Source organism: Podarcis bocagei (genome assembly GCF_964188305.1).
Source record: "Podarcis bocagei genome assembly, chromosome: 8".
Classification (NCBI taxonomy): domain Eukaryota; kingdom Metazoa; phylum Chordata; class Lepidosauria; order Squamata; family Lacertidae; genus Podarcis; species Podarcis bocagei.
In genome coordinates this window covers 62,821,287-62,836,930 of record NC_138133.1, presented here as the reverse complement: position 1 = coordinate 62,836,930, position 15,644 = coordinate 62,821,287, and the positions used below count along the sequence as shown (strand labels likewise).

Here is a 15,644-nt window from a genome sequence, read left to right as displayed (position 1 = left end):
ACAGGTGAGGCTGCTAATCCCTTATTTTCCAGGATGCTGATCCCTTATTTTCAAATCTGAAAGTTGACAGCTATGTGTTTGTCCCGCTCTCCCTCCCACCTGGCGTCTAAAGACGTACTCTATAAGCTCCCGCCCCCAAGAAACAGCAGAACGCGCAAGGGCCAATAGGATGCGTCGGCTTGTATGGCACGAGCCAGCTTGTTATTAACTCTGGCACAAGCACAGTGATGGGACCAAAGGGCTGGCTTCCTTCCTTACTTCGTGATTCTCATTCCCTGCCCCCCACTCTCTGTGTTAACCCCTTCCTTCCTTGCTCCGTGATTCTTCTTCCCTGCTTCTTTCTCTCTCCCCCCCCCCCGCCTCCCTCAGGCAGCATCCCATTCCACCCCACTGTCAGCGCTGAGTGCAGTGGAGGCGGCATGGCAGCATCTCCCTCACGTCCCCCCAGGAGCGCAGCGATCGACCTGTGATCGACCATAATCAGTCTCAGGTTCCCCTAGTCATCGCGATCGACGTATATATGTAGCGTTGGGGTCACACAACAAAGCGGTTACTGAAGTCAGCTGCAAACGTGCCATCAGTAATAACTTTAAAAGATAGATTAAAGCTGAACCAGCTAAGCATCACATAGCCTGTTAGAGCTTGGTATGCCAATATCTGCCTGCCTTCCCATTAAAGAGAATAATAAATACCAGAAACCTCGCAAAAAGAAACCACCCCGCCCCCAAAATGTCAGCAAATCCTTGCAAGACAAAAGGGAATTAAAGCGGGAAGCTCCCTTTGCAGGGAACCCGCCCGTCGCAAGTCGCTGTCTCCCTGTGTGTGTCCGTCCCCTCCCCGTTGGTCCTCCAAATGCCGCTGAACCTCAACTCCCATAAGCCTTAGCGAGCCCGGAGCATGTTGGGAGTTGTAGTCCAGCATCAGCTGAACACGGACTACCTCCAACAGCGGTTCTCAACCTGTGGGTCCCCAGATGTTGTTTGACTGCAACTCCCATCATCCCTGAGCTCTGGCCTTGCTAGCTAGGGTGATGGGAGTCGTAGTTCAACAACATCTGGGGACCCACAGCTTGAGAAAGGCTGCCAGAACAACCATAGTGTCTTTCTACCACTCTCATCTATTTCTAGTTATATTTTTTTTAAAAAAAAAACCGTCGTCGGACTAGAATGCACTCTGCACATGCTCAGGGGTATTTGCCAACGATAACTGTGTATCTATCAAGGCCCTGAAGGGAAAGGTCGCCATTGCTTGAGAAGAGGCCTCCCTTTTTCATAAGTGCGGGTCGGGCAAGCAGCCAACCATCTGAGTCCCCAAGGGATCTGCCGCCTGAGGCAGGAGGCTTGCTTGCCTGCCTGCCTGCCTGCCCGCCCCTTGGGAAGGGAGAGCCACCCGCCCCTGCGCCTCTCCAGAGGCATCCCAGTGTTGCCAGGACGACGGTGGGATGCCGGCGATCGCCTTCTTTCCGCTTTTAGCCGCGCCCCTTGGAAAAAAAATAAAAATACCGGTGGCTGCCTAAGAAAGAAAGAAAGAGGCGAGGAAGGAAGCGCATAACGGAGAGAGGTGCAAAGGTCATCATTTTCCTCCCACGGAGGTTTTCGCCCGCCGGCTTTGTAGATTTCCGTTTGAGGAGTTTGATCTGAGCAGTGCTTCGATTTGCTGGCGGTAAGCCCGGGGCCTGGTGCTTCTCTTTAATGCATTTCCATGAGTTCCGGGCAGCCATGGTTTCCTTTTACTGCCCAGTTATTTCTGCTGCCTTCCGCCCCCACTTCGTGATGAGAATCAAGCACTCATGGAGTCGCCACCCCACCCGCCCACAACTAAATATATAGCGGGGCTGGGCTGTGGCTAAGATTAAGCCCCAGGATGAGTAACAACTGAAAAATCGGGTTGTTTGTTTGTTTGTTTGTTTGTTTAGGGGCAGCTAAATACAACTCGTCTCCTTCCTTGTCAGGCATTCCTGTTAAAGCATGCAAAACTCAGAGGAATCCATGTTTTGTGAAATTTAGACATCCAACAATATGCAGCCTTTTTATATAGCGCTGAAATAACAAATAAATGAAAAGTGTAGCCCTCCAAATGCTATTGGATTAACTTCCCCACCATCCCTGGCTATTGGCCACATTGACTGGAGCTGATGGGAGACACGTGATGTGGGAGTACTGAGGTTTTATTTTTATTGCTATAATAATTTAATGCAGGGTTGATGTGAAATGTGTTGCTTATTATGTTAGAACTGTGTTGCTTATTACATTAGAAATTATGCATTGGGTACCCTTGATGGTCACGGCTGTCTTCCACACAATGCTCAGTATTGCTATGGGAATGCTTAGTTGAATGGAGAAAGTCACATTTCCCTAGAAGCAAAACTCCTGTTTTAAGTGCTAGGAAAGTGCAACAGCTACACAACACATTTGCTGGATCTTTCACAACAGCTAAACGTTAGCAGCAACCTTGTAGCATATTAGGAACTGTTTGTCCGGAAGACTGAAAAACATGGGAGAGATGCTATTGTTGGTCATCATGAGTAACAGCTTTTCATACATTTGGTCTCTGTTGGTTTATCAACTTTTATATGTGCAGAAACATGCTACGGGAGCCTACAGTGTGAAATTGCTAATAAGCTATAAGTGATCTTCCCACTGCAAGGTTTCCCATGTTGCACTTACTTATACACATCACTCTCTATCAGCTTTTATAATCTCTGCAATTGTGTGAACACAATACTTCTACTGCAAGTCACTGCCAGTTCTAGTCATCTGTGGCAAGGGCATGTCTCTTGCTACATTTATGCAGGAGCACAAATTTGCTCAGCATCTGCCTGACATTATGCAGGTTGGCAACATACAGGAAATTGTGTAGTTGCTGTGTAGCCCATATTACAAAATAAAGCATTGCTCTGGTCTGAAGAGAAGTTTATTTCCCAGTATTGTGCAGTGTTGCAGCTTTGATATCAGCATTTTGAAACAAAGTAATAGTATTGTTTATGTTGAAATAGTTTGAACCTGCAGATTTAGCATTTTAACACATCATAAATGTTGTGCTGTTTGCTCTTTTGATTAGTATAATTTGGTGGTGTATGTTCTGTTTCCTAGAGAAAGATGGCTGATCCTTGGCAAGAATGTATGGATTATGCAGTTATTTTAGCAAGAAAAGCTGGAGAGGTATGTTTCAGGAAATTTTTAATGTTTGATGTTTTATCATGTTTTTAATATTCTGTTGGGAGCCACCCAGAGTGGGGAAAGCCAGCCAGATGGGTGGGGTATAAATAATAATAATTAATAATAAATAAATAAATAAATAAATAAATAAATAAATAAATAGCTTTGAATTTTTGTAAGCACATAATTATTCTGAAAATGTATATATCTTGCTTTTACTTCTGTTTAGTACTTCAGCAGTATAAAATGATGGGGTATTTGCAGAACAAATAAGGAGACCAACTCCATTTTAAAATATAAAAACAAAGGGAAGGTTTAGAAAAGCATGATCAGCTTTGTAAGGAAGTCCAAAAATATAGCAGTCAACAACATGCTCTAATTCCCTTTTGCTAGACATTTTTGGAGAGGAGACAATGATCACAAATGGCTGTCTTCAAGCCTGAGCATGATAGCTGCTTTCAGATGAGCTATTTACTGTGAAATTGCCATTCCCCATCGACTCACCTTGAGAAGTCATCCACATGACACTGCCATGCATTTGTAATCTTCCCATTGCCCTTGGTGGTTTCTGGCTTTTTTTTTTTTTTTTTTTTTGGTACCAGAAAGAATCTGATATGTTCTGAAAAGGCTGGAATAGTATCACTTCGGTGGGGATCGTTCATAACACCATTAAGTAGTCTTTGGAGAGGGCTTTGGATGTGTTAAGTGACATTGATGGGGCAGGGAGAGCATGGCACCTCTCCTCATTTCTGGTGCATAAGTCCCTGAGCTTCTGCCTGTTCCACAAGGGAGGAAATGTTTTTGTGCAGCTGACTGAGTGCATTAATTTGTTTTCAAAAAGTGTCATGCAAATAATTTTCTTTGCAGGTAGTCCGGGAAGCACTAACAAAGGACATAGCTATCATGATTAAAAGCTCTCCAGCAGATCTAGTGACTGTCACTGATCAAAAAGTAGAAAATATGCTTATTTCTTCTATAAAGGAAAAATACCCATCTCACAGGTACAGAATATTTTAGAACTTGTTTATTATCACTGTGGAGAGGAAGGATGTGTCTGAAGTACAGGTATGAAACCTTTGATCCTGATGGCTCAAAATAAGCACAGGGAACCTGACAAACTAATAACATAGCTTTTTTTACATTTTAAGTTTGCTTGTCTTGCATAACCTCCATTTATCACACTTCAATTCTAGTTAGGTAAGGATGGGAAAAGGGAGAATAATGGAACCTCCAATACCTGTAGGCAGTAACTAAGGAAGATTCTTTCAGCTATGGCAAAATGGCAGGATGAAGCAAGGGTGTGGTAGAAGCCAAGAGAAATGAATGACAGGCTATGCAAATATGAAGAGGTGGATCAAAGAGTCAGCATGGTGTTATGGTTGCTGCTTAGGTAGGGGTAGCCCATTTGCCCAGGATGCAGGCAAGCCACGATCATTTGCAGGTGAGCATACAAGTGATTTCAGTTACTGCAGGTCAGCAAGAGTCTTAATTGTAAGATGGTACGCCATGCTGTTAGGCCTATGTGGGAAGATTATGTTTTATTCAAAGTGTTGTGCATGTAGAACGGGTGAGAGGATGCCTGCTGTCTATAGAGACAGAGTTTGCAGATCCTAAAAAAAGTGGGAAGGTCAGATTATATCTAACTAGGTATGGTTGGGACAGCTACATAGATCTGGAACATGGATTATAGGTCAGACATGTTTTATCAGTGTGGTACAACATGAGAAGTGGGCTGCTCCTGTTGGGAGAGATGAAATCACTGTCATGTGGGGAATAGCCAGGCGATGTGAAGGTGAGGCAAGTCTGGCAGAGAACAGCAATGTGCACATGGGCATCTTGTTTCTCAAGACAGAAGAGCAGGCCTGGTCCAAGAGGTCAGAACTTCCCAACTGACCTGCTGTGACAAATCTAGCCCTCTTCTTTGGCCAGTGCTTAGGGGAGATACATAGGATAAATCTATTAACTGACACATCCCAGTTCTAGGACTGATTTTAGGTTCAAAGTCTCACACAGAGGCAAAGGAAGGATGCAAAATACCAGTGGTGGCAGAAGGGGCTCTCTCTACTTTAGCAAGTTCTGCTGGGTTATATGGGAAGATCCAGTATAGTGGAGCTTTCCAGTGCAACCTCCTTGCTTACGAAGCATATATAACAAGCATATATACATATAGCAGAAAGCGCTGTATCACACAACACATAACTACTTTGTGCAATTCACTCCCACAATATATTGTAATGATCTCTGGCTTATGTGACATGAAAAGGAGATTACAAAAAGACATGAAAGATGGAGTTTTATAGACACACCAGGACAGATGCAGTAGTGGGGAAGGTTGTTGCATTCCTGTCCTCTTTGTGGGCTATCCAGAGTCATCAGCCATCACTGTGGGCTGCAAGGACTACATCCTGCCTAGTCTAGGAAGGTGAAATAAATCCGACAAGGCTCCTTATGGCTATATATTTCCTGTGCATAAAATGAATCTGTACCATGGAGAATGGGATGTTCCATAAATGATTTGTTTGTTTGTTTGTTTTTAAAAATATCCCCTTAGTTTTATTGGAGAAGAATCTGTTGCTGCTGGTGCAAAAAGTACCTTGACAGATAATCCCACTTGGATTATTGACCCTATTGATGGAACTACTAACTTTGTTCACAGGTATGTTTTTTGCATCTTTCTCTTAGAGTCACGGTGGGCGTGTTTAGGTGTCACATTAAATCACAGACCGATCACACCCACTTCACTCTTCCCCACTAGCACTGGGAAGAAACAAACTATGATCTCATTCTCAGCATTACATCAACCAGGGAGTACAGTTTGGTTTGCTCCAAACAAACCACCATATCTAAGCAATGTTTCTCCTTGACTTCTTGATCATAGTTGGGGGTTTTTTAAGTCAACTAAATTGCAGTCTTTGATTTGGACATCACATTAAGCCATGCTTTGTTTCTCCCCTGTGAAAATAGTGAAGTGAGCATGATTGACTTGTGCTATATACTTCTGTGCTTTCCCCCCTCTGGAATCAGAGTAAGATCTTTGTGCTGTGCTGTGAGATGGTCATGTTAGACTTTGCTTTCCAGTTTGTATTTTATTAGGAGTCGCTAGTTAAAACATTGCCTTAGTTCTCTAATTTACAGTTGAACACATGCTGCCTGTCAATCATTAACACTATGCCTCTGAGCTTACAAGTGCAATATGCTTATCTCTTTGTCAAGGTTTCCCTTTGTGGCTGTTTCAATTGGCTTTGTTGTAAAGAAACAGGTAACTTATCATTTCTTTTTAACATACAGTAAAAAAGTAAAATACTACCATTGCAGCCTACACACAAAATGTAAACTTTTTTTAAAGGCGTGAAAACCCCCTATGATATTGCATTTGTCTGGTTGCAGATGGAATTTGGAATTGTATACAGCTGTGTAGAAGACAAAATGTACACCGGCAGGAAAGGAAAAGGAGCATTTTGCAATGGGCAAAAGCTCCAAGTATCAAAGCAACAAGGTAGGGCTTTTGCATTAATATAGCAGTATGACTACACAAAATTGGGAAAGTGATGGGTTCAACTGACCTGGTGCCCCAGCAGAATGACTTCCACTAGCACAACAGGGCTTCTCCACCTCTCACTGTGCCTCCCCCAGCTCCTACTGTAAAGGGTAAAGTGAATCCTCAGGATAGTGATCACAGGAAGGAGAGGGGAGATAGTTATTTCCAGCAAGCAGAAATGCTTATGCTGGCAGAATGGTCATCTTAGCACAATGTTGAATTTCACCCCGTGGATTGAGAATTACAAAGACCCAATTGTTGACTTAAATTTATTTTAGATGTACTGTGGTACCTCGGTTTATGAACTTAATCCATTCCGGAAGTCCGTTCTTAAACCAAAACCGTTCTTAAACCGAGGCACGCTTTCCCTATTGAGGCCTCCCACCGCCGGTGCCCTTCCACCATTCGGATTCCGTTCTTAGAATGAGGTAAAGTTCTCAAACCAAGACACTATTTCTGGTTTTGCGGAGTTTGTAAACCAAATCGTTCTTAAACCAGACTGCTCTTAAACCGAGGTACCACTGTATTAGAATAGAATTCATGATTTCACCCAGAGAACACTTTCCTGGAGACTAGATCATTCATGTGAACAAAATGTGATGAGTGTTTTTCTATACTAGCTTCACTGTTCATTTTACGTATTAGCTGTAGGATAATAAACATACAATTTTCAGCTCAGAAGACCATAGAGAACCTTTGGGTGCATAGTGAAATCTGCTCCTTCAAGTAAGGTTGAGGCAGCAGGGTTGGCCCATGTATCAGTCTTGTGCTTATTTTTTGATCTTATTAGAGACCATATGTTCACCAAAGGGCACTGTATAAATTCAGGTAAGTGCAGGAAGCAGAGGCCAAATCCTGACACCCCTAGTGTGTTACATGCAAATTTCTATTTATTTGCAGATTTATAAACCGCTTCACAACCAAAAGCTATTGAAGTGGTGTACAGTAAAGTAAGATAAAAGTACAAAAGATCAGGAACTCTGTGAGCAAAAGGCAATAAAACCATTTGTATGGATATTGTATAATGGTTTAATGAGTTATATTCTGTGGGGGGAACATTGTGTGAGTACTTTTCTTAAACACTCACTGTTTTTCCTTTGAGCTACAACAACCAATCGGAATTAAAGTAATGGTCAGACTTGTCTACCTTTCCTCTCTCCCCCCCCCAACCTCTCTACAGATATTACAAAAGCACTCTTAGTGTCAGAGTTGGGATCCAACCGTGATCCAGAGGTTATAAAAACTGTTCTTTCTAACATGCAAAGACTACTGAACATTCCTATTCATGGGTATGTCCTCCTCCTCCTCCTCCTCCTCCTCCTCCTCCTCCTCCTTCTTCTTCTTCTTCTTCTTGTTTATTTATTAAATTACTCTACTGTCCTGCATCCAAAGGTCACAGGGCAGTTTATGCATGCCATTACCAAAAAACAATAACCCTCCCACAAACAGTTTTAAAGACTGTAAAGGTAAAGGGACCCCTGACCGTTAGGTCAAGTCGTGGCCGACTCTGGGGCTGCGGTGCTCATCTCGCTTTATTGGCTGAGGGAGTACAGCTTCCGGGTCATGTGACCAGCATGACTAAGCCGCTTCTGGCGAACCAGAGCAGCACATGGAAATGCCATTTACCTTCCCACCGGAGCAATATCTGTTTATCTACTTGCACTTTGACGTGCTTTCAAACTGCTAGGTTAGCAGGAGCAGGGACCGAGCAATGGGAGCTCACCCCGTCGCGGGGATTCGAACCGCTGACATTCTGATCGGCAAGCCCTAGATTGTTTAATTAGCCAAAGGCCTAGAAGAAGAGGAAGGTTTTTGCTTAGTGCCTAAAGAAATGTAATAAAGGTGTCAGGCAAGCCTTCCTGAGGAGAGCAGTCCACAAGTGGGAAGCCACCACACAAAGGCCCATTCCCATGTTACCGCCGTCCAGGCATCTCACAGACAAGGCACACAAAGAAGGTCCTCAGATGATGCAGTGGTTCATATGGAAAGAGGTGGTCCTTGGGGTATTGTGGTCCTCAGGTGTTTAAGGCTTCATTGGTAAAAACCAGCCCTTTGAATTGAACCAGAAACCAATCGGCATCCAGTACAGTCAGGCCAGGATTGGTCTTAGATGCTCAAACCATCTTGCCCCGGTAAGCAACCTGGCTGCTGAATTCTGCATCAGCTGAAGTTTCCGAACTGTCTTCAGAGGTAACCCCACGTATAACATGCTGCAGTAATCCAACCTAAAGGTCTATGCTCTGGCATAGATGACAGAAGTTAGGCTATCCCTGTCCTAATAGGGGTGCAGCTGTGCCATAAGCTGAAGCTGATGGAAGGCACTCTGGAGATCTACATGGCATCAAAGAGGCTTGTTTAGAATGAGGCACAACTTAGTTTTTTTAACAAATAGTCTTTAAAACTGTAGTGTTGGCTATCCTTTCTTTTAAAATGTTTGCTTGTGTGTGAATAACAGCATATTTCAGTTGATGCAGGAAGGCGAGGGCAAGGCAGAGAACTTCAATGTTTGTAGCAGTTAAGTGAGCCTAATCTGGTGTTTTGTCGTGACCATGTCCTGGCCAAAAGTTCCACAAGGGGGCACTATTAAGAAACCAAAAAGTCAGCTATTCTAAAGTGTTTAAGAGGTCACACATAGTGGGGGGTTATATATAATTTAGGGCATAATGGAGGAATGGTATGATGCAGCAGTGTGCTCCTATTAATAATATGCAGCTATTGAGTTAGATCCAGACTGAGGCTGCCTTCCTAAACTCACATAATTTGGAATAAGCGCTATTCATCCCAATAGGATTTACTTTTGAGAAGACACGATTTCACAAGACCTAAGTTGAGTCACGACTAACTTATCTCACTGATTTCACTGAAAGAGACCAAGGTCAAATGATTTGGTTTGCATCTGCTTCTTTTGCATTTCAAATGACTGGTGATTGCTGTGAATATTTTAATGTGAAACTGCAGGGTTTGAATTTGTTGCGATAATATACTTTCTCTGTTTTAGGATTAGAGCAGTTGGGACTGCAGCCGTAAACATGTGCCTTGTGGCGACAGGAGGAGCAGATGCCTACTACGAGATGGGCATTCACTGCTGGGATATGGCAGGGGCTGGGATTATCATTATGGAAGCGGGCGGAGTGCTGCTCGATGTCTCAGGTAAAATATGTTGGGAATGTAGCAAGACCAGTCAATTTCTGCTTTCTTAACTGAGGGATGTGCATTTGTGGTGTGGAATTCTGATTGTGTTCTATGTCTTTAATGGCTGTCAGTTTAGTAAATAGTAGGTGGGGCTTTAGAATTTGAGTGTATTCCATCCAGTGGATTGTCAGGGTCTCAAGTTTTTGCAGGATTTAACCCACTACTTTTGTCCTGGAAAACACACCAGATTAGTATGACTAGCAGACAGGGGTTGCCTGAACTGTAAACCACTATGCAGGGTGGCATTATATGATGATGATGATGATGATGATGATGATGATGATGATGATGTTACTTTGGAGTGGTCCTTAATAAATTTTCACATGGCTTATCCAGAGTATTTTGATAATTTCTGTATAGCTAAAACCCTGCTTCATAATATTAGTTCATAAACAACACTGTAAATCAGTTGTGTTTGTTGTTGTTTTTTTCATTCCTAGGGGCTCCGTTTGATTTGATGTCAAGAAGAATAATTGCTGCAAATAGCCAAGTACTAGCAGAGCGGATAGCAAAAGAGATTCAGATCATTCCCTACCAAAGGGATGATGAAACAAATTAAATGTTATAATTGCACCATCTCTATATGGACAATTCCTATCAGCTGGTCTGTATACTTAAAAAGAGCTTTTAATGTGAAATGCACCCTTTGTGCTAGGGCACGTGATATAGATCTGTTGCTGAATTCTGACATTTCAAAGCTTGATGCTTCAGTCCTTCCCAAAGTTCCTAGAAATGTGTTCAGTCTTGTGCAAACAGCACACAAGTGTTTTTTTAAAATAATGTTTCATTACCTTGTTTATGTCTCTTACAGGAAAACATATGGGGTGTGGTGGTGGAATTTCTGCTTCAAACATCTTGGGCCCAGAGACTCATTCTGTAATCTGAGGACCAAACTAGATGTTACCTTTGCAAATAAGTGGCCTCAAACTCATGTTTGTCAATACAAGCATGGAGTGGGCGGGTGCAAGCGTTTGCAAGGACAGGTCAGCCAGCAGGTGGAGCAGATGCATAACTCCTGAACAGCCCACAGTTTCTCCTGCACAATTTCCCTGGACTCTCTCTACAGCCAAACACATTTTCTGACACAAAGCTAGATGCGAGCAGAACTTGCTGGGGAGAATCAGCAAGCACATATCTGCCTGCCAAGTCTTCCCTGCAAAGTTAGCATTACGATGGAAAAACTGCCCTGTTGTTTCCCTTGCAGTGTCCAGTTTGGCCACAAAACTTCTGCATTTGCCAACTTCTGTTTTCTGTATTTTCCACCTCATATTGTATTTCATATCAACCTTGTTGATACTGGCCTGATCAGTATCATCTTTGATATGCAGAGCACAGGATGTCAGAGTTGAAGTCAGGATCCAGTTAAGCATTTTGAAAACATTGTGTGTGAAATGGTGGCATAAAAGCATATGCTTAAATCTCACCAACTGAAATCTATGGTACTTAAAAATGTTTAGCTTTGGCTTTATTATTCTGCAGCTTTTCACAGAATTGTGGTTTTTCCTTTCTCTTTCACAATAATTGTTAAAAGGTGGTTTAAAAGGGGAAATTATTACATAGATTCCAAATGCAAAAATTAAATAAGACAGGCATGCCCTCTTTCGAATACCTAATTATTAAACTAGTGTAAAAATATTTGGCCAAAAATCATGGAACCGTTATTGTCAATATGAGAGTAAACATTTGGCTGAGTTTTACACTGAACATTCTTCACAGGAAATTTTTTATAGCCTTATTTTGATGTTTATTTCCAGTTCCAGATATTTATTTCTTGGTTCATTTTGGAAGTCAGTGTTTGATCAGCTGAAGTGGAGTAAGTAAGTAAACAATACCTTTTTCAGGGGCAGCAGAAAGTCTTGTGGTGCATTAAAGAGTGACTTATGAATCAATTAGGGCATAAGCTTGTGTAGGTTATTTGCAGAAAGCAAGCTATGGCGCAGAAAAGCTTCTCCCCTAATATATTTGTTGGTCTTCTTTAAGATGACATAAGACTTTTTGTTACATTTTCTGATTAACACTCATTCAGGGATTTATCTGTTAAGCTGCGTGTATTAGTCTTACGTACTATAAAATAGCTGACGTTTGCCATCTGTTAGAAAGAAAAGTTTAACTGTAAAGAAGCATTGGGAGGTGTAAGGAAGGTAGCCTTGTGGTGTCTAGAAATATTGACTTGACTCATACATTGAAGCTTGGACCTGCACAGCTGGAACTTTGACAGCCAAAATGCTTTCAGTATAAAATATAGGTCTCCTGATAGAACCATAGCTCTGTTACTAGCAGTTTTCTGTGATGATTTACTTGGTGATGCTATTTCAGATGTACAGGCAACCTGTTTGCAACCGTGGAGAAGTGCCACCAATGTAATATTTGTAGGCACGTGGTTAATGGTCCTCTGGTCTTCCGTAATTAGAGCTTTCATTATGCTAGATCTTCTAGTTCAGCCATAACCAACAGGGCTTATGGCCTAGTGACGTGAACATCCGCCATTGACCTGAAACATTAGGTTGCTAATCTGGCACCCATGGGTGCGCATATGGCCAGAGAACAGTTTCCTAGAACCCACAGGTTCCTGTCTCAATTCCTCCCCCTGCTGAAATTATGCTGGAAATAAGCCTAAACCTAATGGGATAATGAAAGCCTAACTTTTGCAAGGAGATGTGCTCTTCCCAGAGATTGCTGGGGAAGGAAGGTTAGCCCTAGCTCCTCTCTCCAGGAAAATTGCCACCACCATTAGATTTTGGGGGTAGGGAGCAAAAACAATTCCATCAGGTATAATTGCTGGCGAGGAGGGAGGGTGTTAGTGAGTGTGCATATTCATGCAGGGTTGTGGTACCCACACAATACAGTTTCTCCATTTTGTACTTTTGCCCATAGGCCCAAAAAAGGTTGGCAACCCCTTCACCTAGTGTATAGGATTTATCACCAGTGTTTAGATTTTAGCAGTGCATGGACTATAGTACCAGTGCAAGGGGACAACTCAAGTGTAAGCTCTAGAGACATTTCCTGTACTTCAACCGTCTTCAGAATTTTACTTTTTTCAAGGCTCCAGAATGATTCTTTAGCATAGCAGGCCAGATAAATTCTGAGCTTTTGTATAAAATCCAAGGGTGGGGAATGCTAATATTAAGAAGCTTTACTTTGTAAAGTTGAGAATTGCTTTGAAAAGTGTTGTAGTAATATATTTAAAATAAAGTCCAGCTTTATTTTTGGCTTTAAAATGACCCTGACTATTCTTGCCCTTTATTTTCAGAAATATGCATGCTCCAGTGCCGCCTTCACTGAGCAGTAATTATAACATGTATTTCAGTGGTAGTTGTTTTCTTAAAAGCTAGTCTAAAATTGTATATCCAGCACCTGTGATTGAATGTCCTGTTGCAACATAATTGATGGGAGTAGCCTTGGCATTGTCCCATACGCATTGTTGCCTTTAACAAAAAACCAAGGAAGAGATGTACTTGAGAAGAGGCATTTGGAAACAATAAGAGGAAAAGGTGTGTAAAATAGTAAGGGTGTGCCTGTGCTGTGCAAGGGAAGGGCTGGCTACGCTTGAGTTCATCGTTTTGAGAAAGAACTAATACGCATTCCTTTGCATGAGTTGCATCACTATTAAATCAGGCATGGCTGAATGAAGTGTCCTGTATAGTTGTTAGCCAGCCAGTAGAGGGACTCATTTCCCCAAGTTAAAATGCTGTACATTGCTTCCTCTTACTAATATACTCTCACTTATGCTAATGCACCAATATGGTATGTTCACATTTCTAAAACAAACGGGCAAACACATTGTCTCTTTGGCTGTACATCAGTTTGTTGCTGTTGACATCCCTCAAGTAATAAAAGCCAGATAGCTTTACTTAGAGGGATTGGTTCCAGAGAATAAGATCCCCTATTTGGGTGGTTTAGGATCCTGCTGTTGCCTGGCTAAATTCAGTATTTTCCAAGTCTCACACAGAGTAAAGGTCTGATATCAGGAATTGCCCTATGATGATGGCCTTTGGATTTTTTTTCCTCAGGGGGGGGGGGGAGCTCAGCTATCTTTGCTCTGTATTTCACATACTTTACACATATAAACTTTACTCAGATTGTTATCAGCAGAATAAAACTGGGTGATGTTTATGGCTAAGAGAGATAACGGGCTGAAAAATACTAACTGATAAGCATGGTATTTTTTCCAGCTGTGCTCGGCACTAGCTGGTACCATCTCCCTCCCCCATTTCCCTACAATTTTACATCCCCACAATGTGTGATAAACGGTTCCCACCTCCCTCTTACATCTCCAGCATAAGTTTGACTGCTTTTTGTAAATCTTAGCCAATTTTTCCGGAGTAAGGTACCAGTGGTAAAACATTTTCATCATGTTCTCTTTTATCGTGTAAAAGGTTGTGAAATTGATATCCACCTTCCACAACCTTTCCCAATTTTCCAGTTGGATTGTATGACCAAAATCCTTTGCCCACTTTATCATTACTTCTTTGGTTGTTTAATCCTTCAATTCCACTCTAACAGCAAATTGTACATTTTAGAGATGGTATTCTTTTTAGGTTGTATTAATTCACTTTGTAATTTTGACACTTTTTGTTCAAAGCCCTTCTTTTTATCCTGATTAAATCTCTGAACCACTTGGTGGTATTGTAACCAGCTATTGTCATTTTTCTTTTTTCGGTTTTGGAAATAAAAAATTTAAAAAGGAAGAAATAAAGTACTCATGGGGGTCACGGCAAGGGGGTTGGTGTTGGTGTAAAGGACCAAAGCAGGGCCTATTGCCAGAGCCTAAGCCCCCCCCCTCCATGAACATGGCGGGCTCTGAGCTATAGGGAGCAGTGGAAGGTGTGCTCTAGGAGGCGGAGGCCAGCAAGGGCCCACAGCCCAGCTCATGAGCTGATCAGATGGAGCTCACCAGCTCTGGGAGAAGGTTGTGATTCCTCAGCTGGAGTGGGCTTGGAAGAGGTGAGGGTCACATGCCTCATCTAGCCTAGAAGCTGCAATCAGCATGCAAGGGATAAATGGGAAGCAGAGGTGAGGTTCTGTGTCTGGTGGACTTCCCATGCGGTTGGGCCTTGGCTTGGATATTCCAGAAGCAATTCAGGACTGTACTTTTTGGGACTGTATACACCAGTGGGGACTTGCCACCAGGTACGCCGGGGGCTGAGGACAACCAGGTGCCTGCCAGATGTTTTGAACTTCAACCTCTATAAGCCCCAGCTAGCACAGCCAATGGTGAAGAATGATGAGCAACATCTGATGGGGGCGAGGTTGGGGAAGGCTGGTCTACACACCGGCAAGCATACAGATTATCAGTTTCCTACCAACTCAGACTGCGTCGGAATAATGCTTTACTTAAATAAGAGATTCTTTAAAAATTTGATCCAGTTACGGTGGGAAATGGAGCTACAAGGTCAAGAGAAGCTGGAAGGCTACAATTGTCCATATCCCCGAAATAGTTTATGTAACAGAAGGGAGGAAATGCTTTTCTAATCCCCTATTCCTGTAAATTAAATTTTAATTGTTTTTAATTGCTGGATTTTAAATTGTGGTAGCTCACCTTAGGACCTGCCGGCAAAGAACAGATAACAATATCCAAATAATGTAGCCTGTGGGTCTAACGGTAGTTAATAATCCTGTTTTAATTTCTATTTCATTTATTAGTTTTGTTGAGGAAAGTTTGGTAACCCTCTCAAGGTGAGAGGGTGTGGACTAGCCAATCCTGGCAAGATTTCTTACTCTGTGGGTTTAACCCCTTAATGCATTAAATTGCGGTA

General features: G+C 42.4%; 2 protein-coding genes across 2 annotated transcripts in view; both read left to right on the top strand.

Moving 5' to 3' along the window:
• Positions 1–15,644, top strand: part of LOC308593068 (fatty acid-binding protein, adipocyte-like) — a 397,890-nt gene that overhangs the window by 365,314 nt on the left and 16,932 nt on the right. The gene's annotated exons all lie outside the window — the stretch shown is intronic.
• Positions 1,503–13,106, top strand: IMPA1 (inositol monophosphatase 1). The gene is made up of 9 exons (XM_081205141.1): positions 1,503–1,662; positions 3,093–3,161; positions 4,026–4,159; positions 5,710–5,814; positions 6,372–6,417; positions 6,546–6,654; positions 7,877–7,985; positions 9,695–9,846; positions 10,329–13,106. The coding sequence occupies exons 2-9, from the start codon at positions 3,099–3,101 to the stop codon at positions 10,445–10,447; spliced, it is 837 nt and encodes a 278-aa protein (XP_081061267.1). The 5' UTR covers positions 1,503–1,662; positions 3,093–3,098; the 3' UTR covers positions 10,448–13,106.

Coding starts and splice junctions, on each gene's coding strand:
- IMPA1 (XM_081205141.1), top strand. CDS start 3,099: ATGGCTGATCCTTGGCAAGAATGTATGGATTATGCAGTTATTTTAGCA. Junction 6,655..7,876: donor CCAAGTATCAAAGCAACAAG/GTAGGGCTTTTG, acceptor ACCTCTCTACAG/ATATTACAAAAGCACTCTTA. Junction 9,847..10,328: donor AGTGCTGCTCGATGTCTCAG/GTAAAATATGTT, acceptor TTTCATTCCTAG/GGGCTCCGTTTGATTTGATG.